General features: G+C 43.3%; 1 protein-coding gene across 1 annotated transcript; it reads right to left on the minus strand.

The window, feature by feature from the left end:
- Positions 1 to 8760: 8760 nt before the first annotated feature.
- LOC133376105 (SUN domain-containing protein 3-like) lies at positions 8761 to 15816 on the minus strand. The gene is made up of 5 exons (XM_061607512.1): positions 15742 to 15816; positions 14257 to 14360; positions 11909 to 12076; positions 11680 to 11775; positions 8761 to 8874 (listed from the first exon to the last, which is right to left on the minus strand). The coding sequence occupies exons 1-5, from the start codon at positions 15788 to 15790 to the stop codon at positions 8761 to 8763; spliced, it is 531 nt and encodes a 176-aa protein (XP_061463496.1). The 5' UTR covers positions 15791 to 15816.
- Positions 15817 to 24823: the final 9007 nt, after the last annotated feature.

A 24823-nucleotide genomic window follows, 5' to 3' on the forward strand; every position in this document is an offset into this window, starting at 1 on the left:
GAAAACCCAAAATGTTTCAGATAAGCTATTGTTCAATATACTCCACTTTGTACTTATTGCTAGATTTACTCTTCTACTCCTCTCTAGCCCCAATTTAATTTACATCAATTTAAATCAAATTTTGGGAGCCAGTGGTAATAACCTTAAATAGGAGCAATAAGAAAGCACATCACCTAAGGCAGCCTTTCCCAACCAGTGTGCCTCCAGATATTGTTGGACCACAACTCCCATCATCCTCAGCTAGCATTGCCAATGGCTGAGGCTGATGGGAGTTGTGGTCCAACAAGGTCCACAACAAGGCTGACCTAAGGCATAGATAGCCAATGTGGTGCCTTCCAGATGTTAGGAGGGCACCCTGAAGGCATAGCTTTTCTATTGACATAGATCAGGGATGGGAAACCTGAGGCCCTCCAGATGCTATTGGGCCATGTCTCCCAGTATCTGGTTGGGCTGATGGGAGCTGGAGTCCAAAAACACGTTTACTTGACATGCTTTCAATACAAGATAACCAAGCACAATTGAAGCTGCAATCCTATATATACCTACACGGGAGTAAGTCTCATTGCATACAAGGGATTTGTTCCAAGTGAACGTTCATAAGATTGGGATGCACATGTCTTTGCAAAACAGAAATACAAAATCCTGATATATTCAGTTGCCAGTAGAAAGAAAATTGTCCTCTGCTCCAAACTTGTAGCTTTGTTTCACAATTATTATTTTTTCTCCCTGCAGAGGGCTGCAGACACTAGGGCATCTGAGGATGGAGAGACATTAAACTCATTCCTACACATTATGACAGGCTATACTTCTTTTGAGAGAAAAAGTTTATTCTTTCATAGGAATCAAATGTTCTGTGCTTAGGAAAGGAAAGCATGCATTTACAAATCCATAAGATCAAATGGCTTTTGAACCTACCTAATCCAGATCAGAATGGAACACAGTATGTACTATATTCCCCATCCACAAGGATATGCCTGTTAATACCATTTGTGCCTTCACCCTGTGTGGCATTACCTTGCCTCTGCCCTGGTTTGGTCTTTGGGCACACATCCTTTTACTAAATTACCCCTCCTGCATGCAGAGGCCATACCTACTTTGTTTAAAAACTGTGGCAGATTCCATGCAAGGGTGCAGTATGGTTGAGGATGAGTATCTGCCTCTATGCATACCTGTCCCTTTGCAGCAATGCAGTTTTTTCCATTCATTGACAGACGTTTGATTACCAATGCCCATGGCCACAGTGAGCATATGCCTTGCCTACTCAGACATCTTTGCTCTGTGCAAGACTGGGATACACCTAGTATTACTTCTTGCATTCCCTTTCCTTTTGGCTGCACACCCTATGTTTTCCCTTCAGCTTTGCCCATACACGCTTGCTACCTTAATAGAACATTTCATGCATCTGGTGAAGTTGGCTCCAGTTCACGCGAAAGCAGATACTGTAATACAGAGGCTGACAACTTTTAAGGGCCAGTGATCACACTTGGAATATTGAGAAACGGTTCTGAGCAACAGTCACAAAATGGCTGCCATATGGGGATAGCATAACAGAAAATGGCTGCCACATCTAAAAGAGTGGGGAAAGAAGTGGGACCACAAAATGGTGTGGACATGCCCCCCCCATCGGCCTCCCCATCAATGAGGAAAAGGCACCTATATTAGCCACCACTGTACTCACTCACAGAGGGAAGCTCTTTGCATCTCTCCTCTGTTCAAAACAGATAGGAGAACAGGTATCTAATCCTGGCATCCAACGAAATAAGGTGATATGTAAGGAGTAGGGTTGCCAGGTTGGAGCCATCCAAAAACTTGAGAAAATGGGGGTGGGCCCTAGTGACGTCACGGGGCGGGCCCTAGTGACATCACGGGGTGGGCCCTAGTGACGTCACAGGGCGGGCCCTAGTGATATCATCAAGCATGATACATTGTATCAACCACAGTTGCTTGGAGCATGCCATTCAAAAAAAATTCTCTGGAGATTAAAATAGAAATCTTACCTAAAATAGGGTGTAAAATAAGGTCATTCTTTCTCACAAGCTTAGGGTGATGCAAAATGGAAATGGACTGCCTTCAAGTTGATCCCAGATAGGGTCTTCATGGTAAGCAGTATTCAGACAGAGGTGGTTTACTATTGCCTTCCTCTGAGGCTGAGAGGCAGTGACTGGCCCAAGGTGACCCAGTAAGCTGCATGGCTGTGTGGGGATTCAAACTCTGGTCTCCCAGGTCATAGTCCAACACCTTTAGGGAACATTTAATCTAGCCTACTTGCTTCTAGCAAGAAGGGTTTACGTGCCCTCAGGCCAGGCCAATTACCAGAAGGCCATTGTAGGAAGAAAGGAGTCTAGTGTTGCAGAGATGTTAGATGGGAGCACAGATGGATGCTCCTGAAGGCAGCAATTATAAACATGCTTATTAAGGAACTGAGCCCCATAGAACTCAACAGGACTTACTTCTGAGTAGATAGTTTGGATTGTGCTGTTAGTAATGCTTGACTAGGGATCCTCTGCAAAGACATCCATATCCAAGCAGGGTTGACAACCCCCTGCCTGGAATGCCCTGCCCTTATCTTTTAATGTGGCTGCTCCAAACTTCTTTACAGATTTGACCCTTCACTTCAGAAAGAGGTCTGAGAAATGTGTAAGAGAAAGAAGATTCTCTACCCTTTCTGTCTACTCTGTGGGGTGCTATAAACTCACTTGGACAGCCAATCCAATTCCAGTGAGTAATAATTGACAGAGAAAAAACACCCATGGTTTGGTCTACCTTCACAGGCAGCAGCTTGAGAACAACAACTGCAGCCACACTTTCAAATATGTGAATTCTCTTTTACCATTAGTGGGCAAAAAACAAAAAATCATGCAACCAACAAGGCACATCATCAATGGGTTTTAGGGGTTTAGTTGACCACATGGAACCACTGTTGTTGCTTCTATGGATGTAAGGGAGGAGGGTCAAAGGTACATGAAATGCAAACAGAAAATGAAAAAACAAGACAGTGATGCTTTCCTAAATGCAATACCATACCAACCACAACAAGATTTCAGAGCAGAGGTATCATGTGCTGATAGGATCTCACTCATGTCAGAAACCTTGCTGCAGCATTCTACATTAACTGACAGGGCTCTCCTTATGTTCCTCAAACCCAGCATCCAACCCTGGCCGGTCAAATGCATCCTGTAAGTTCACAACCAGAAAGCAAGGCGATAGACCAAGGATTTGCAAACTCACCACCACCACTACTTGAGCATTACTGAGGGTCTTGGCAGACCACTTAATGACTGCTTTGCCTGCTGAAGCAATTGAATGGTTTTAAATTGCATCAAGATGAAACATCTTATAAAAGATTATACGAAATAAGAATAATCTTTTATAATGCTTGGGAAAATAGCAGGGAGTAGAAAAAGAGGAAGGCCAAACAAGACATGGATTGATTCCATAAATGAAGCCATATGATTCCATAAAGGAATGTTGAAACAAGGGATATTTCATCCATTTTAATGGGTCCCACAGAAACTTGTATCAAGTTGTCTGGTGTAGTTGAGCTGCAAACCTCCAGGGACAAAAGAACATCAGAGCCACAAGTACGTATGCTCTGTAAATTGGATTATTAGATAACTTCAAAGAGAATCAGGCTCTCCAAAGAGGATCACATTTCCTGATAGAAATAGTGGTTCAGGTTTTAGTTAGTACAAAGAAAACAGTCTCCACTAGGAAGTAGGGCACCTGGCAAAATAGATATTCAATTTTGAAAGAGGCAGCTTCTCAACAGCCAACATTTTATTTCATTAATAGTTTCCATGCATCCATTCACTTTCACATGCTGCCAGGTTTCTCATATACATGTATATAACGTTTACTGGAGCTAGGATATACTAGTTAGATAACTCTTCCTGCTATTTTGATTTTAAATATTTTTTTATGATTTTAAATGTAACGTTGAAAATATTTGTTTGTACTAAATGTATTTCCTGTTTGAGGCCTATGGCCAGACAGTAATAATAAATGATTGATGATTGATATGTTAGTTGGTTTAGATTATTTTATAAAGAAAGGTGGGATGTAATTCTTTTTTTAAAAAAAATACTTTTTGGGATAAGTTTTGGTCTCTTGTTCCTTATTGTTTCAGTAATAAATACTTTTAATTTGCTGTAATGCTATGATAAATGTTTATACAGCAACTTGCAGCTGGTGCCAAGAGATAGGATAGTGTGTTCCTTTACTGAAGCTTCAAATCTTTACTCATATCTTGTCCCTAATGTTTGAAGCTGAATTATACACAGTCAAACTGAGTGTATCTACTCTGACCGGCAGCAACTCTGTTTGGTTTCAGGCAATGGTATTTCCCATCTGAAATCCTGTTAACTGGAAATGAGAAGGGTTGAACCTGAGACATGCTGCATACAAAAAAGGAAGACATCTCTACCTCTGTATGCATTGGGGGGGGCATGATCAACAATCGGGGAGTTGAAGGGTTGCATTCTGCACCATAATCATGTTATACTTTGTTGTGAAGCAGGTGGGTGTCACATTATGAACTGAATGCCAAAATGTACGTGAACTGTCATTCCTGAGTATCAGGGTTGATTTCAAGTACATGTGGCTAGTAGTATGTGTACTCTCATTGTGGATACATGAAAAAAGCAAACTGCTATCACAGAAGTATACACCATTTTAAATGCATGGACTTGCAAAGATGGCTTTATTCTGCTTTTGTGGGAGAATATTCCAGAGGAGGTGCTCTTTTCTTGCCTTCGGTTTCCATTCATTAAGGAAAAAATTGCTACTACACCAAAGAAAAGGGTGATGGTGTCAGTGTTGTACTGAGTTGCCAAAATACCTAAGCCCATCATTTGTAGCCACATCATCTTCTGGCTCCTCTTACTCTACCCAAAGCTTCACACTCCCTCACTGCTTGATTAATACATTCTGTCTGCTTTTTAAATACACCTAGGCCAAAACAGGTTTACAGCAGCCTGTTGTCCCAACAGCTGTCATTCAAGTTACACTCTGATATGGCAGCAACTTGTCAATCCTTGTGATTTTTACAACTGGGCTAGTACATGATTTTAATTGTTTAAAGCAGGCTGGGTTTTAACACCAACTAGAAGGTTGGGACAGCTATACGAAGGGAAAAAATACTAGCATAATCATTTAATGGTAAACCTTGGACTGGGGATGCTTCCAGATTGTCATTGTTTTCAGGTGGGATCCAATCACATCAAGGCAAACTCAGATTATGCAGTGCAAATTGTTTTGTAGGTCTTCCACAACAAGCCTGCTTCCCCAAAAGATCAGTCTTTTTGCAGTAAGGAAAGTGGAATAACGCTTGCATGACACATTGTCTAACCTCCCCACAAACAAATCAGAGTGAATAAACAGGGCACCTGCAAACGAACATTGAACGTTTTTCACCACGCCCATGAAACATTCACACATATCATGCTTAGCATGGATGCAGCCATACTCAAACTGGTCTAGGCTGTGGCCAGTATATCACATTGTGGCCTTAGCGTACTACTGGTTCAAAGGACAACTTTTCCTCCAACTTTGCTTTTCTTTTGCAAAAGCAAAGGAAAAGCACCTTTACCTGGTGGCCAACCTGGTGTTGCTCTTGGAATGTGTGAAACAGCTTAGAGGCTGTGCAAACTTGTCCCTGGTGCCTGCATTGTACAGCTTCAGCTACACTTGGGCCAAATTCCCTGAGGGCAAAGTGGACGGGGCTACATACACCACACACTCCAGTTTGTCAGTTTGGATTTCTCACTGTGTGCTGAGAAAATAGCTGTCTGCCAATGCCCAGAAAGGAAATGCAATGCAGAAGAGATTCCCAAATGAGCTAGTGATGGAGGAGCGCTATCTTATTCCATGGCCAGTATGGAAGCCAATCAGGGTGGCGAAGGAGGGACAGAGCACTGTGCTTCATCAACCCCTTATAGCTGACCATGGAAGAAAAGATTGCAGGAGGGGTGAAGCCGGCAGCCGTCCTTTCCGGAGCCTCCTGCTGAGCCTGCAGGCCGCGTCGGCAGCGGTTGCTAGGAGACGGATCCGACACGGCTTGTCAGCCTCAGCAGGAGAACCTTTTTAATGGTTTATTTCTGGAGGTGGACGGGAGCCTCTGTTGGAAAGGAGAATGCCCCCACCCGGGTCCGCCGTTGTGTTACTCTACTGGCTCTCATAGAAAGCAATCCTCTGGGTGTGCTGTTGTGTGTGCAAAAACCAGAAGTGAACTGCAGGACGACCCGGAAGATTTGAACTGAGCTTTATAACCACCCAGCAAACGGGGGGGGAAGGGAGAGAGAAAAAAGAAAGAAAAAGCCCAAGCTAGACAGACAGAGCATCCCACGAGCGCCCTGGTAGGGAGGGGGGTTTGTTTAGGGGGGGTGGAGGAGACACTGCTTTTTTTTCCTCCCCTCCCAGATAAATTTGAGTGGGTATTTTTTTTTTAGTGCATATATATAATATAATTTTTCTCCTCATGTCTATTTGCATAAAAAGCACCCCACGTTTCAAAAAATCTCTGCAATTTAAGGTGTGTATTATTCCGATTATTATGGTTACGAGCAAGCTTGCACTCTCAGGCCACTTCAAAGCAGGGACCGGAGAGGGGGGGCAACTTGGGGAGGGGGAAGAGAAGGAAGGGGACAGATTGCCAATGTATTTCCCCCTCCCTCCCCCCCATGGCAACGGTGCATGCTTTTCTCCCCACTCCCCTTTTTGCAAATGCGCGTCAGTTTCAGGCTAAGGTTGCAAGAAAGGGGGGAGAGAGTGCGGGGTGGGGGGGTGTTTTGGTGTGGTTGCCAATTTAATGCATGCTTTTGCAGCTGGTCTGGAGCGGAGAGGGAGGGGGGCTGTCTTCCCGGTGCCCCCCCGCTCTCCTCCTCCTCTCCCCCCCCGCGACATACTGAAGGTTGGGCGGGTGGAGAATGAGGTGGAGGAAACGAGGCGGCTAAACGGGGGTGCCCATTTTCTTCCTTTGGAGACGGATCTCTGGCTGGGTTGCAATTTGCAAGTGGAGCATGGTATAGAGCCGTGGAGGGCAGGCCGGGCCAGCTCCTCCTCCTTAGTCCAGCCAGTTCTCCCTGCTCCGGAAAGGACGGCCAGCTGCTTCACCCCTCCTGCTGTTGACGCCGCTGGGGGGGCCCATCGTGGCCACTGCCACGCAGCGGCACCCACAGCAGGAGGGGTGAAGCCGGCGGTCGTCCTTTCCAGAGCCTCCTGCTGAGCCTGCAGGCCGCGTCGGCAGCGGTTGCTAGGAGACGGATCCGACGCGGCTTGTCAGCCTCAGCAGGAGCCGTGGAGGGCAGGCCGGGCCGGCTCCTTTTTAGCCCTGGAGCCGGTTCCTCTGCTCTGGAAAGGATGGCCGCCGGCTTCACCCCTCCTTTTGTGGGCGCCCCTGGTCGGCAGCGGCCACGATGCCCCCCCCAGCGGCACCAACAGCAGGAGGGGTGAAGCGGCCGGCCGTCCTTTCCGGAGCCGGAGAACCGGCTGGACTAAGGAGGAGGAGCCGCCCCGGCCTGCCCTCCACGGCTCCTGCGCTGAGGCTGCCAGGCAGGCCGCAAGCTGCATGGGATGGGCCCCGGCCCCCGTCTTGGCCGGGGCTAAGAGGGAGCCGGCCCAGCCTGGGCTCCACTGCCACCCCACCACTCACCTCAGTCCACCCACGGCAGCGGCTGTGGCTGCGGCTGCGGCCGCGGCCGCAATCGCAACCCCCCCCACCAGAGACTTCAGCAGCCTGAGCCCCAGGGCGGGGAACTGGCTCCGGGCCGGCCGGGGCTAAGAAAGACGGAGCCAGGCCGGCCCAGCCTAGCCTCCGCTGCTGCCACCGCTCGCCTCCACCCACCCATGGGCCATCAGATCACCCTCACACGCCCGGGCCCCGGCCACCTGTATGTTCTCTCTGTGGGTGGTGGTGGGAGCGGGGAGGGGCTGCTGCTGGAGGAGTCCCTCCCTCACTGTGTCAGCTGCTCAAGTCCTGCCTGCGCCTGCCTGCCTGAAATTGTAAAGAGCGGAAGTCGGCCAGCCGCAGCCCAACGTATGCGTGGTCAATCGCGCATGCGTGGCTGAGGGGGCCAATAAAAAGCCGGAGATCCACCTTTTAAATTGAAGTATAGCCGGAGGCCGGACACGGCCCCCTTTTGCCGGACTCTCCGGCAGATTGCCGGAGACCTGGCAAGCCTAGTAAGGAGATGTGTTCAGTGCAGGAGGGATCAAGTCAGTGCAAGCAGGAACTGAGCAGGAAGAGTAAACAGTCTCTCGTGCACTGTGGACTTTTGAGAGGATATTTCCTGAGACCTTTCGCAGGCACCATAGGAGGTATTGTAGGCTGAGTAGTACCCATAGGAGTCATTGGCAATCTTTGCTGCAATAAATTGATTAGTCTTTAATGTGCTACAGACTCTTTGTTTTTTCTGCACCTGTGTCTGTCTGCAACACAGCTGACTGTATAATATATCGGAGTGGCAGTGGTTAAGTAGAAGGCCTTTGTTGTCTTTAAGCCAGCACTTCCCTTAAACCTGATAGTTAGCATGTAGTCAGCACATAAAATTAATAATATACACTATGAATGACCAAGTTGTTAGCTAAAAGAAACACTATTTCTCTTTCTGATCTTTAATAGAGTTTCTATATCTGGGACCCCCAAGCAAGATGGCCTGAGGGTGGAAACCCAAACAAAAAGCCAGCCTATTAACCATGATCTCTCAGTTAACAATAAACATATGCATTTATGTATTATTATACTGAATTTTTCTGATCACTCCATCAATACATTTGTTCTCCATACACATGAAATCCATAGATGCATGTGTAGTTTGGATGATCCCAGTTACTCAAAATCTTCAAGAGCAGGTATTTAACTTTATCTGAATGTGTACCCTGAAAATACAAGGAGAGGGGACATAAATTTACTGTTTATCTCTTGTACAACATACTTAGTTGTAACTTCATTTCCATCCCCCACCATTGGCATATATCTGAACCCAGCAGATGTGATCAGGTTGGCCTACAGATGTCATAAGCAAAGCTATTGGGAAGAGAAATTCAGAAATCTTTAATAACATTTGAGAACCAGTGCTGTATAGTAGTTAGAGAATGGCTTCACAAACTGTGGTCCATGGACCACCAGTGATCTGCAAGCTTTGTTCAGGTGGTCTGTAACATGTCCACATTAAATACCAATATTGATTGTTAATTGTATTTTTATTGCTTCTTTTACTTCTTATATTGCATTACAATTTGAATTCCATAAAATTCAAATTGTAATACAATATAAGAAGTAAAAGAAGCAATAAAAATACAATTAAAAATCATTCCACATCTAGCACAGTGCATTACAATTGCTCCAACAGACAGAAAAATTATTAAGTGGTCTGCCAACTTCCTCAGCAATTTCCACGTGGTCCATAGTGGGGAGGAAAGTTTTGAACACTGGGTTAGAATGTTGGACTAGGACCTGGAGGACTAGGGTTCAAATCCCTGTGCGACCATAAAGGTTGGTGGATGACCTTGGGTCTATCACCATTTCTCAGCCTCACCTCCCTGACAAAGTTGTTGAGAGGATAAAATATGGAGGAAACGGAGAACCACAGATGATATCCTGAGAGTTTTGTAGGAAAGGATATAAATACAGGGTAGCATTCAGTGCTAGTCCTGCTCAGAGTAGACCCATTGAAGTTAATAAACATGGTGAACTTAGGTTCATTAATTTTAATGCATCTAGTCTGAGTAGGACTTAGTTGAATACACAACCCATAATTAATTATTTAATATCATCCTTAGACCCTATGCGACTGCTGGGGGAAAAAAGAGTTACAAACAGGACTGAAAGCATCAATTGTGCATATCCATTTAGATCTTTTCCGCGCCCGATTCAAATAGGGATGAGTGTATTAGTGTATTTCAAGACCAATGGCACTTTCACATGTGTTCAGCAATGTTCATTATGTTCTGCTGCCGCATTAATCTGTGTTTTTTTAAAAAAAAAATCTGTACAATATTTCACAATATTGTATGGCTGTACTACTGAAAGTCTTGGATGGATTTGGTTTCAGTCCAGTTTTTAAGAGATAGACATACTGTATGTCTCAGCCAGATCAAGAACTTGTATAAAGGTGATACTATCAGCAAAATTTGAAATGACAAAAGGCAGAGGGTACTAATGTTGCCCATTGTCTACATTGTTTTTTGTGCTTGCCCTGTAACCATGAGCCCTAAAAATGAGGCTGGCTCCAAATATTGGAACAAAAATAGATAATTCTATAGAGAAAGTAAAGTTCTATACAGAAGATATAGTTTTAACTATTTCAATCCCATTTCAGTCTCTAGAAGGAATCAAAAACTTCATAGCAGAATTTGGTGTAATAATTGGATAGAAGTTAAATAAAGAAAAAAATTAAGAAAAGATATAGGAATTAATACCTTTTGAAGGTGAAGGTAACAAATAAATGATAGATTTAAATACAATTGGAAAGATAAACCAATAAAATAGTTAGGGGTTATGTTAACAAATCCAAAGAGTAATTTATATCAAAATAACTAAGATGTATGATGAGTGAGATTAATTAATCAACGGGAGAAAATGCATCTAGCATTTTGGCAGGAGAATTAAAGCAGTAAAAATGATGTTATTGCCCATACTAAATTTTTATTTCAATATATCCCTATAAAATGACAGTACAGCATATTAAGAAATGTCAGCAGCTATTTCTGATCAGTCTTTCCTATTCAGAACATCCCAGGCTGGTTCTATATTAAGAAGCAGTCTTCTGACAATTAGCTCTCATTTTTGTTTCAACTGGTTAATAATTTCATTAATTGCTTAAAATCATAAAAGTTATTCAACAAAAGCTGCAAGCCGGTGCCCACATATCTATATGATATATGCTGAAAGCCTGCTTCAGAATCTTTGGGTGAGAGGCACGGTATAAATACTTTGATAAATAACATGAATGCTAACAGCTGGACTTTCCCAGTTTCTAAGATATCAGGACTGGTTCACAGACAGAACATAGTTTTACTGGTCAGGGCAGCAAACCACTGACTGTGGTTGGTAACCTAAATTTAGAGTTGTCTCAGATTATATTTTTGGAGTCCATGCTGAATTAGCATCTGGACTTGTAGTGAAGTGCAGACTGGGGTGGGTGAGAAATTCGATTCAGTTCGCATTTCAAGCTGACTATCAAATTCACACTTTCTGAAACAACATGAGAACCGAACCACAGCCCATCCTTCAGAATTTACACTTAATCAAATTTTGCAATGCATTATGCCAGTCAGTGTTTACAAAATGCATACATTAGGGGAAAGTGTGCATAAAAATGAATATATGAGTGAAAATAACATACAAAAATGCATTATATGATGAGAAATTGCCTGCAAAATTGTATACATTAGCCAAAACTGCCTACAAAAATGTGTTTATGAGGAAAAAATTGCACTAAAATGCTGAAGAATTTTCATGAAGATTTTTTTTAAAAAAATCATGAAATGTTTCACAAATGTGGAGAACTGAATTTAAGATTGAAAAAATGGGAAACTAAGAGAACCAAAATTGACAGATCTTTCCATCCCTAGCGCAGACTGCATCTTTCTCCCAGACTTCCAGGAAAAGTCATTGTGTCTGGATGGGTGATAAATGATTGCATGAATCCATCTTTTCCCCACCCATATTCTGTGGCATACCTCCAGCTTGAAAGTTTGCATAGGGAAACCATCAATTCTATAGACAAATGACCCTAAAAAGCTTCCTTCCTCTTTTTCAAAATCATCTTTGAATCCCTGAAAAGAAAGGGGAAACATGGTAGAGATTCAGTGGCTGGTTTTGTTACACAAACATCAGTATGTGTTCTCTACAAGATTACCTCTAAGTGCAAGAAACTGTGAGCAGGATAATCATAGGGAAGTTACTCACATAGACAGAGAAGTTCTTTGGAGCACTGGTTATCTCTTCTGTGTGAGAAATTGTCTTTGAAATATGATCCAAGGTCACAGCAACTGGGCAGATGGCTTGGGACAACTTGATGACTACAAAGCCTTGAGATCCATGCATGGCCCAGCAATTTCCAGGGGCATTATCCCGCTGAAAAACAAACACTCCTGTGACTCAGAAAAGAGTGGACACAAATCTGAAAAATTCAGAAAACTGTTGTTTGCATATTAGACTTGAATAACTTTTAAAATCCATGGTGGTGGGGGAACAAAATAACTGTTTGACCATACTTCGACAGTCAATACCTGAGCTAAAAGTCAGCATGTCTGGACACCTTTCTCCAGTTGTCACTGGGAGGTTGCTGTTATGTGCCTTCAAGTAATCATATATTATCTGTAATATTAATTATAAATTTATACTATTCCCATTCAACCTTGGTGTACATTCTAATGTGCACATGGAACATCCTTGTAGGAACGGGTTCCCTACTGACTACATTGTTGGGACAGTTATTTGAACACAATGGGGTTACATGTGGTGAGCTGCACCCTGGCACTCAAATTAATAGGTTAAGGTGTATGTAGGGAGAACCTTGACTGGTCTGTCGTTTTTGTTAAAATAATATTTCAATATAATGGTGTGTCTGCACACCAGTTTCAAATCAATTCTTGACCTTCGTTGTTTCAATAGTAGTCTTCATGTAATTCCCATATATATACACTTCCCCATTTCCAGATTGTGGCGGTGAGGATATGTGTGTGTGATGAAAAAGAAAAAAATTGTTAATGCTTGTGCATCCATTCACACAGCAGTAACTTTGCTGCAGTGCACATGAGAAAACAGAAAGGAGACACACAGCACAAATTCTATGCATGCCTACTTAGAAGTACATCCTACTGAGTTCGATGAGACTTAGATCACATCTACATTGTACATTAAAAGCACTATTATATCACTTTAACAGTCATGGAGACTGCTGGGAACTGTAGCTTGTTAAGCGTGCTGGGAATTGTAGTTCTAAGAGGTCAGTACCCTTAACAAACTATAGTTCCAAGGATGATTTGGAGGAAGGCATGACTGTACACAAGTGGTATAAAAGTGCCTTAAATGTATGATGTGGATGTGGCCAGTATCTCAAGTAAATGTGCTAAGGACTGCACCCTATAGTTAAATCTATGGTACTGTAAAGTTGTCAGGGTTTGTAGTGTTACACGCAATCACCCTCTCTCCCCTTTCTGCTCCCAAAAGAAAGCAGAAAAAATTAGGAATGCATCTGTGATGGAGATGAGAGAGAGAGAGAGAACAATAACTGAGCTAAGAGAAATTTGTCCAAACTAACAAGAAACATTTAATATCTCTTTAAAAAGTATGCGCTTTCACATAAAGTGATGGAGCATTAATCCAGAATAATATGGGGCAGGAAATGGGATGAGACACAATCTGCACTAATTTCTCACACTGTTTATCTGTGACAGATTGAGCAAGAATGAGCTGGTGCTTATGCCCATTATCTTTTATGTTTTATGCTAGGCTACTCTTCAATAAAACTTGTATAACTGCCCCTATACATTTGACAACAGGAACTGTATAGGTCATGCTAAGAACTTAGGGCCAGGATACCTGCAGGAGTCCCTCTCCATTTAAGCATTGGGCTTAGCTGAGGAGGCTCTTGTGGTTTTGCCACAACTTCAGTTAGCAGTGACTAGGAGGAGGGTCTTTTCAGTAGTGGCCCCATTTTTGTGGAACCACCGCTCCTCCAAGCTCCGACAAGCACCCACAGTAATGATGTTAAAAACACACCTGTGTACACACTCAGACTTTTTCTGGTGTTTAATGTTGGGGTGTTAGCCAACAGTGCCCTTTGGGATACCAGCTGCATTTTATTTATTGTATTGTGATCATATTGTTTTAATTATTTTATCATTTTAATGTGTTTTATACTTAAATTGTATATGTATGTATACCACCTTGACAGGCAGTATGACAGGCAACTTTTTAATAATGATATATATTGTATGTATTGATTTGTAAAATATTGTAAATAAATAAACAAAATGATTGTATTTTGTTTATAAGTTACTTCGTATATAAGTGAATGGACCAGACATTGGCATTCCGGCACAAAATGCATATATGTGCTCCTCTGTGCGATTGGCCTTTGAACTGCAGCCTTTGTCTTCTCTTCTGACATAGGCTTGCTTATTCTGGCAATTGCCATTTGGAGACAGACTGGACAGTAGGGGGATTTCTCTGCTAGATGCTTGAAAGGTGAGTGGGGGGGATCAAAGTCTTTGAAAAGGGCAGAAAACATTGTTTTCAAAGATTCCTACCTCTAGAATCACATCCGGTGACCGTGAATAATCCCAGCAGAACCCTAACATGCAAACCCGTGCTCCCGTATCATAACTTTTGCTGAATTTCACAATCGAGGCACCTACAGATATTAGAGCATTAGAGAGTTTTTGCCCCATCTGGAATTATTAAGAAGCACATAGAATCAAATCCAAATGAAATGTTAAGAGATGGCAAGTGCTAAACTGGTCTGTCTGGATATCACCTTTCAAGTCAAACAACCCCAGATATGGGTTACTTTCAATACTACCACCACCTACCCTAAAATGAACTAACTAATGTACTCAGTAACAGAAGGGTGTGCTGTCCATTTTTATATGTTACAAATTCATCCTTTTAGTCTACCTGTGTTGAGTCAATCAACGGTTGCTGTAATGTAAAGTAAATATAAAGCAAATCCTATAGGACTAAGGAATGTAAACTTAAGCCAGGGATAGAGCGCATTTTAATGTCAAGGGCCACATTCCCTCAGGGATAGTCCGTCAGGGGCCACGTGCAGACAGTGGGAGGAGCTAGGGCCAGCAGTGGGTGAGGTCATCCTATTTTCTCACTCTCTCTGTTTCTGCCACTCCTGTTTCTCTCTCTCTGCCTCTCTCATACCCTATTACCTTTTATCTCTTTCCCTCCTCTCCTCCTCTCCACCCAGTTGGTGTCTGGGAGAGAGACAGATTGGTCTTGGCCAGAGGTCTGAACAGAGTATTTGCAGAGGGATTTTCCTCCTCTTCCTCCTATCATGCCTTCCATTTTGGCATTCCCTCCCATTTCCCCCACCTTCCCTCTCTTCCGTGGGGCTCCCCCAACCTATTTGAAATTAGCGAAGGGCCACATGAAATTAGTCTGAGGGATACATCCAATACCTTCCCCTGTCTTAAGGCATAGTAGAGTGGTGTGACTGTACCATATGAATAGGAAATTCGAGGTCTGCAGCTCAAGAATTCTAATGAGAACAGAAACAGGAGCAGAAATTGCCAGTGTTCCCTTATTTGTCCCACCTCCAAAACAAAAATCAGTCACTCTAGAGAATGCATTATGTAATTTACCTAATCTACATCATTAATTAGGTAATGCATTATGTAAATTATATAAATTACACAATTTCACCATAGCAGACAGAGAAACAACTGCTATTTTGGGTGGAGGGTGAACTGCAGCTGAATGGAAAAAGTGGTGCATGTGATGAATATCAGGCGGAGAAGAAAGCAATGCCTTCATGCACCCATACTTGCAGCCAAGATTTTTGCGGGAAAACATGCACACGCACCACAAATCAACAAATCCCCCCACCCAAAAAAATCAACAGATCCAAGAGAAAAGGTACTACCTTCATGCCACTTTCTCTCTCTTTCTCTCCCTGCCCCCCATCTCTGGCTCTCTGCTCCTGGTGCTCTGCTGTTTTTTGCTGTTCCCCTTGACACGCAGAGTGGGCTTCACTGCCTTACGCATCATTTTCATTCTCGCCTTACCTGCAGACTTCAGAGCAAAGTCCTCCTTCTGAATTTGATTGCTTTCCATTGCCGAGCCACCCACTTGGTTCAAAAGTTGCTGTCGCAGAAATACAGCGTTAGAGAGGTGAGACCTTACAGCACCTACGCATACACAGGCCAGTTCTTGAGTAGTATGCAGAAAGGAAGAATAAGGCTGGTTTCCTTCCTCCCATCTGGAGTCTTTACATGAACAGGAGTAAAGACTCCAGATGAGAGGAAGGAAACCAACCTTATTCTTCCTTTCTGCATACTATATGATCAAACAGGGGGATACAGAGTGCCCGCAGGGAGGGGAGGGACGGAGGGTGGATTGTGGAGAGAGAGGCAGTGGGAAACTACCAGGTGAAGGAGGAGCATTATGACTTTGGTGAACATGAGTGTATGCATGCATACTAGAAGTCTTAGGCCATTTTCTTCCCACTGAAAATTAAACTTTTGTCAATAGCTTATTTATTTATGTCCCACTTTTCCTTCAGGGAGGCTCAAGGTGGCATATACATGGTTCTCCCCCCCACACACACTTCATATTACTCTCACAACAACCCTGTGAGGTAGGTTAGGCTGAGAAAGAGTGACTGGGCCAAGGTCACCCAATGAGCTTCAGGGCTGAGTAGGGATGTAAACCCTGGTCTCCAAGCCCCTAATCCAGCACTGCGGACCTCCAGCCCACAGGCCTAATGAAGCCCACCAGGCCTCTCCATTTGATCCATGAGGCCATTTTGCCAACTCACCTGCCCTATACCTGACATCATTTAGGATATCAAGTATGGGGCAGGTAAAGACATGACTCAGCTGAAAGGGAGGGGGGATGGAGGTGTGCACTGGGCTTCTCAAGACCCAACCATCAACTCATCAGGACTTGCGTACTGCTTCACAAGGGTAATGGTCAGCTGATCATCAAGTCTTGCAAAAACCCTGCACAGCACTCCACAAGCTAATTGTCAGCAATTTTTGAGTTCTGCCTTTGCCCATGTGGTTTGATTTCAAACCATGCAGGTAAAAATGGGTCAACTTGCATCAAGTGGGTGGCCCCACTCACCAGTCAAACTTGGCCAACTGGGGTTGGGAATATAGTGGTCAGGCCCACCAATCAGATCTAGTTGCCCACCCCTGACCTAACCATGGCATCAAACAGGTTCTCGTAATTCATACATTTTATTTGAAACTTTTATACCCTGATTCCCCAAAACACAAGGCAATGATTGTGTCTCCTGCGTGTCAAGGGCCAGCTAAAGATCACCCCACAGTGAGTGGCTCAAGAGTTATGTGCCCTGCCACCTGTGCAGCCGTGGGCAAGCTGCATGGTCCCAAGGAGCCCAGTTGTCCCCCAGCTGGCAGTTGTAGACAAGGAAGGGGCTGGCTTGTGCAACTGTGGCAAGCTGAGCAGGCCCTAGCCGGCTGGGGAGGACTAGCCTCAAAGGGAGGCAATGGTAAACCCCCTCTGAATACCGCTTACCATGAAATCCCTATTCATAGGGTAGCCATAAGTCGGGATCGACTTGAGGGCAGTCCATTTCCATTTCATGAATAGCCAGGGGCGTCATGACGGAGGTGCGGGGGGTGCGGATCGCACCGGGTGACACCATGAGAGGGGGTGACACCCAGAGCCGCCCCCCCAGGCACCACCGGGAAGCGTGGCAGGTGGAGAGCTGCCTTTCCGCCGCTGCGCTAAAGCTGCAGCCGAGCTGGATCTCCCACGGGGCGGGGCCTCAAGCCGCATTGCAGCCTGTTACCAGGCAGGCTAGGCTAGAGGCTGCTGCACCACCACCACCACTACACTGGGGTGACTGTCTTGCGTGCCACTGGGTGGTTGGTTCAGCTGCCACCCTCTCGCCATGTGTAAGGCCAGAGAGGGGCTTGCGGAAGCAGAGAGAGAAAGAGCAAGCGAGAGAAAAGCTTCTTGCCACCCTTGCCGGCGGGGCACAGACCGGAGAGACGGCTCTTGCTCCTTCTCCCGTCACTGCAGTCCTTCTGGCAGGCTTGCCGGAGAGCCACATGGACGAGGCCTGCCTGCAACCTGAGCCGCACAGCCGGAGAAACCCCCGGGAAGGACGGACGCTAGTAGTTCGGACCTTCTTCCCCATCCAATTTCCAGGGTTTTGTCTGCTAAGGTCTCTTCTTGTGCGTCCCGATCCCGTTGCTGGGCGCTCGGAAGTGAGCCTCATAGTTTAATGGGACTTATATGCACACCCGAGGAAGAAACTCCGAGTAAACAAGCGCAGGGGATGGCAGTGCACGCTTGCTATCTTGCACAGGATTGCAGGCGTGCACTGCCACCCCCTGTGCATGTTTACTCAGAGTTTCTTCCCCGAGTGTGCGTATAGGATTGTATCAAGCAGACTGATCCTATGCATGTTTACTCAGAAATAGCTCCACTGAGCTCAGCGCAGGACTGTATTGCAATGCAAGGAAAAAACGTGTGGCTTGTGTTCTGAACAACTTCAGGTGGTTGTCCTCCCGTCTTTCCTAAACAGAGCCTTGACTATTTGGGAAAATGCTTCCATCCTCAGGGAATGTTATTTAAACCTGTGTTTTACTTTGTTGCCTGAGACTGCAATGCTACATCCGCATGCAAGCCGCATTGAACTTAATAGGACACTTCTGAGCATGCAGGTATAGGATTGCACTGTATTCAGTTACTGTTGCTTTTATACATTAATGTGTTCATAATTCCTATTTACAAGTGTTATGCTTTTAGAATTTCTTGCTTTTCATCCACTTTAAAAATGTGGTGTTCTTTTACTAATAGCATAACACAATGGATTAGGCAGACCACTTTTAAGTGCTGAAGGTTTAAAAGATGGAAGTAATTATGTCAAGTGAGTCAGCTTAGCTGAGTCATTGGCATTTGGTGACAGAGGCAGCCTCTGTGTGGTACTGTACAACCTAGTATTGTTGGTAAATATTACTTGGAGAAGCTTTCAATATATAAGTGATACTATTCTATGCATTGCAACAAAAAGTGTGTGCAAAGAATTAAAATGCATATCGTGCGCTTGGCTTTTTAATTAGTTCTGTTGCTTTAACTGGAACTACTAATCATTGGAATATTGTTTTCATTGACAATGAACTTAAACATATTTGCCTTCTAAGTATCTGACTGGGAGGGACCTGTATTTAAGTTGACTCGAGCACATGCTTCTAGTGCTGTGGCACCAATTCTCTGGAATTCTGTTCCCTTAGAAGTGAAGCAGGCCCCAATGCTGTCAACATTTTTTACTTTTCTGAACGCTTTCTCCCATGCTTTTCCAAATTAGTCTCTTTTCCCCCTAGCAGTCCTTAAGACTTGCTGGTTTTTATGTTTTAATAGTGTTTTATGAGCTGTATTATTTCATTTGGGTGTTCCCTGAATGTAGAGTGGTTTTGTTGTTGTTATGTGCCTTCACGTTGATTGCAACTTATGGCGACCCTATAAATCAGTGACCTCCAGTAGCATCTGTCATGAGCCACCCTGTTCAGATCTTGTAAGTTCAGGTCTGTGACTTCCTTTATGGAACCAATCCGTCTCTTGTTTGGCCTTCCTCTTTTTCTACCCCCTTCTGTTTTTCCCACCTTTATTGTCTTTTTCTAGTGAATCATGTCTTCTCATTATGTGTCCAAAGTATGATAACCTCAGTTTCATTGTTTTAGCTTCTAATGACAGTTCTAGTTTAATTTGTTCTAACACCCAATTATTTGTCTTTTTTGCAGTCCATGGTATGTGCAAAGCTCTTCTGCAACACCACATTTCAAATGAGTGGATTTTTCTTTTATCTGCTTTTTTCACTGTTCAACTTTCACATCCATACATAGAGATCGGGCATGCCATGGTTTGAATGATCCTGACTTTAGTGTTCAGTGATACATCTTTGCATTTGAGGACCTTTTCTAGTTCTTTCATAGCTGCCCTCCCCAGTCCTAGCCTTCTTCTGATTTCTTGACTGTGCCAAGGTATTGATAATCCTTGACAAGTTCAATGTCCTTGTTGTCAACTTTAAAGTTACATAAATCTTGTTATTACTTTAGTCTTCTTGACTTTCAGCTGTAGTCCTGCTTTTGTGCTTTCCTCTTTAACTTTCATCAGTATTTGTTTCAAATCATTACTGGTTTCTGCTAATAGTATGGTATTGTCTGCATATCTAAAATTATTGATATTTCTCCCTCCAATTTTCACACCTCCTTCATCTTGGTCCAATCCTGCTTTCCGTATGATATGTTCTACATATAGATTAAACAAGCAGGGTGATAAAATACACCCTTGTCTCACACCTTCTGATGGGGAACCAATCAGTTTCTCCATATTCTGTCCTTACAGTAGCCTCTTGTCCAGAGTATAGGTTGTGCATCAGGACAATCAGATGCTGTGGCACCCCCATTTCTTTTAAAGCATTCCATAGATTTTCATGATCTACACAATCAAAGGCTTTGCTGTAATTTATAAAGCACAGGGTGATTTCCTTCAGAAATTCCTTGGTCCGTTCCATTATCCAACATATGTTTGCAATATGATCTCTGGTACCTCTTCCCTTTCTAAATCCAGCTTGAACGTCTGGCATTTCTCACTCCATATATGGTGAGAGCTTTTGTTGTAGAATAATGAGCATTACTTTACTTGCATGGAATATGAAGGCAATAGTTCGATAATTACTGCATTCCCTGGGATCCCCTTTCTTTGGAATTGGGATGTATATGGAACTCTTCCAGTGATATACGGGAATTACGATTTATGAGTAACATTAGTACAAAAAACATTACTAAGGATTCTGTATGGTTTGGTATGGGAGGAGGTCCATGGGGGTGACACCATGAGTTACCGCACTGGGTGACACCAACCCTAGTGACGCCACAGTGAATAGCACCAAGAAGCTAACTGGTAACCAGTGAAGTTGCTGGAGAATAGGTTGGATATGCTCCTAACCACTGTCACTCTTAATATCTACCAAGAGACAGACAGCATTGTGAACTAACTGAAGATTCTGAGTCATCTTCATGGTAGCTCAGTTTAAGGCTCAGGATGTGGAGAGGCATTTTGCAAAAAAATCTTCATGAGAATAAAAAGAGACTCTCCTCTTTGGGCCATGTCTTAGGAATCACTGTGAAATATTTATTTAATTTATATCCAACCATTCCACAAAGATGTAGCCAAGGCAGCTATCAACAATACAATAAATATAAAAAGCCCATATAGTGTTCATTTTGTGATCCCTAGTTGTTTGTGATTCTTGATAGGCTAGGATCACCAATTTAACTTGTATAGGAAATACTTGAATCTTGAACATTCTCTAGTGAATACTGTTGATTATAAACACTATCAAGATATTATTGCCTCTATGGAATTTTATGAGACAGCCAAATTAAATGTCTTTTTATTACTAGAATTGCTTTTTTAAAGACTCATATTGTTCCAATTTTTCACAGATTGATTCCTTGGGATTGTTAGTCCACTTTCAAAACCTATTTTTCTTGAACCCATTATCTGAATGATGGCCCATGAAAATGGATAATTGGATATTTTTAAGCCAGAAGCCTAAAGCTATTGTTTAAAAAATAAAGAAAAAAGAGCTGTAGTGGATGTATACCTCACCTTTTGGGACTCCCAGTATCCATGGACACTTCCAAGGGCATCTACAAGATTCTGGAGTCCAGTCACATTCTGACGAAAAGTACCAATTTGTCGCTTAAGGTGCTGAAGGGCCTCGTTCTGGCGACTATGCAAAAATGGGCAAAACAATCAGAATCACCACAAAATGACACAAGATTAGGCAAAACAGCTCATCATGGGGTCAACATGTTTCTGGGCTTAGCACCTAAGACCTCAGAAGAGGGATTGCATGACTGTATGGTCCTGCAGAAAAAGAAAATCCTGCTCTCGTTTAAAAAACACACACAAGGATATCATGGAGAATTTTAGGTTAGAACACCAACTCCCTGATTTTAGGAGCAGAGTGGGATGCATGGTTGGATGCTTGGTTGGATGGATGGATGGATGGATGGATGGATGGATGACTTATTTACGCAACGATTGTGAGGGAACAATAATGTGAGGGCAACAAAGATTGATGGCATATTTTAATTTCATGTTTGGCCACCAATTTCTTCACACTTCCTGACACCTTACATATGTAAGTGAGGGAGAAGGGCTTTTTCTACAAGATAAAACAACCCAGGTTTCTTCTTCATTCAAGTTTCCACAGGAAGGAGATCAGTATTCAGATGTTCTTTCCATGTACAGCCTGCCACAGACAGCAGACACATCAATCGCCCTTTCTCCTATATTTTAACAAATTTGATGTTGACAGAATTGTGAATTCTGAGTTACCAGCAAGGACCTGAGAAGCATCTGCAAGAGAGTATAAGGGTGCCTCTTTCTTATTGGGGGAAAAATTGCTAGCATTTAACAAAGGCTCACTGAAGATCATCTGTACTGAAGATCGACAAAGCCAGACAGAACTAACTTCCACCTTGCTGTGTAATTTTCAGCCTACACGTTGTGAGTTACAGATATCGCAGTTCAAAACTGACCCATTGAGTCGGAGAACTTGTGGCTCTCCGGATATTATTTGACTTTGAATTCCCATCAGCACTGGTCAGCATGGCCAACAGTCAGGAATTATGAGAGGTGTGGTCCAGCAACATCTGGAGGACCAGAGGTAATGAGCTATTGGATGGTGGCAAGAATGGGGAACCTGTGGCCCTCCAGATATTGTCTGAGCTCCCATCACCCCCACCTATTGGCCATGCTGGCTGGAACTGATGGGAGTAAGAAGTCCAGCAACATCTCAAGGGCCACAGGTTCCCCATCCCTGGTTCTGGTCTTTCCCTCTGCTAACGTTACACAAGAAAATCAAACTGCATGTATGTGTTTTTGCCCAGGGTTGAATAATTAAGTCTTATTATTTTTATTTGTTTCCAAATAACACTGTGTGGTACATTCATTGGGTAAGTTCTTTTACCTCAGCTGTACCTTCATCACCTGCTTGAAAGAATCAGAGGGGTTGCACAAGCCATACAAAAATCCTGGAAGGAAACATGAGCAACATTAATGGCTTTCTGAATTAATAGAAAATCCATGGCCATTTCACAATTAATCAGTAGAATATTATGTTATACTTCTATTTTGCAGCAAGGCTGAAAACAAGCATGCCCACTGAATTCAGCAGGACTTCTTGTAGAGGAACAAAAATCTCCAAGGTCCAATTCATTTAGGAAAAAGTGAGTTCCTTTCATAGCTATCCACTGACTAGGCAAATCTGTCTATTTCATATTTATTTATTTATTTATTTATTTATTTAATTTCATTTATAAACCGCCCTTAGCCAATGGCTCCCTGGGCACTGTACAACATACAATAATAACAATAATCAACAAAAATTGCAAGATATAAAATACAAATACATAATAGGAATACCTAATGTTAAGGTAATTAAAACATTAAAATACATACAAATGAATTAAAATGCCTGGGAGAATAGGAAGGTTTTGGCCTAGTGTTAGTCTCCCAAGAGGCCTCGATGCAAGATGACAGCGGGCTTGTTCACATGTTACACTGAACACAGGTACAAGCTGTCTCTCTACATGTACAAGTATTTGTGTGAAAGAGTGTATCATTGTTGATTGGTACAGCTCAGCTCTTTGTGTACACAGGTACACAGTTTGTACACCCGCTGAATGTTAATATGCAAACACCCAAAATAGCATTTCTGCATGGCCACCACACACGAACTCACTCGGGTACAAGTGCGCATACATACACACACTCACCACACGTACCATACCTACACACCACATGCACACATATCCATAGAACACATTCAGTCACCATACATACAGCACACACACACACTCCACACAGTCACCACACACGTGTATCCACCCCCTGCTTTCCAGTTGTGCCCCAAACCCTGCTTCCTAGTTATACTAGCTGCGTGACTTGAGCTATTTCAATGGCTTCGCTGGTGGCACTGAGCAACCTGTTGCCATTAAGAGTTGACCAACCTGCCCAGTAACAGAAAGAACCTCTCAGATTTGCTCCAATATTTCACCACGCTCGGGAAACACTGGAATAGATTGGCACACTCTTGCCCATTCCGAGTGCTCCAGTGAGCTCCCAATGGCAGCAGGTTGCACAGCTGCTGCAGCTGCTGCTGAAACCACCACAGTCAAATCGGCAAAATTTGTCAGGGGGTGGCAGGCCATTCAAAACAGCTTGGTGGACTAGGCCTGGCCTGGCCCACAACCAACAGATTCACCATCACTGCACTAAGTCATTACTATACAGGGATCCAGCCAGTTTCTTATGGGCAAGGATCCTTGGTGCAGGTGGAAACCCACTGACAGCTCCTTGCTAACAGGAAACTCACTGACAGCAGAAGCCTATACATGATTAGTCATAAGTAACTGTCATTGTTCTCAGTGGAACTTATTCTCAGGCATGTATAGGGCTGCAGCCTGAATTGCCTTACAAAGGATCACCGCAATGTCATTTAGTAAGATGTTTTTCACAGACATACTGGAAGAAGTAGCAACAGAGAGGCAAATGAGAAGGTAAATTAAAACAGAAGTAAATGAAAATAAACCAATGCCATTCATCTGGATTTTTCAGCTATCCAAATCCAATACAATAAGCTTGATTCAGAAGTCACTCTCAAAGGATCCACATCCATATTTTGATATGCATTTTTAAAAATAGTCTATATCATCAGAAGAGTATGTAAATAAAGCAAATGTGTGTTTAGACTAGCTCTTTCAAGAACTCACCAGAAAAGATGCCCAACAAGAATATTAGTATCAGAAAAGCCAACATCTTCACAATACGCCTCGGATGTTCCCCTGAGAAAAGACAAATTCAAGGGGAAATTACAGAAAGGTATGATTTGTTAGCAGTTGTAAATGGAACTTTCTAAACTCCTGAAACAGGCAAACATTAGCAAGCCTCAGGCACTTGGTCTTGAGGAAAGCTGTGTGTGTTCTCTTCCTGTTGACAACATTGCTGCAGATTGTGGATTTATATACTTCAGAAAGGAAATTTCCTATCCCTTAGAGAAAGAATGTTTCCCTTATAGATAGAAATGAGATAAGTGTC

This window comes from Rhineura floridana, chromosome 2, assembly GCF_030035675.1.
Source record: "Rhineura floridana isolate rRhiFlo1 chromosome 2, rRhiFlo1.hap2, whole genome shotgun sequence".
Lineage (NCBI taxonomy): Eukaryota > Metazoa > Chordata > Lepidosauria > Squamata > Rhineuridae > Rhineura > Rhineura floridana.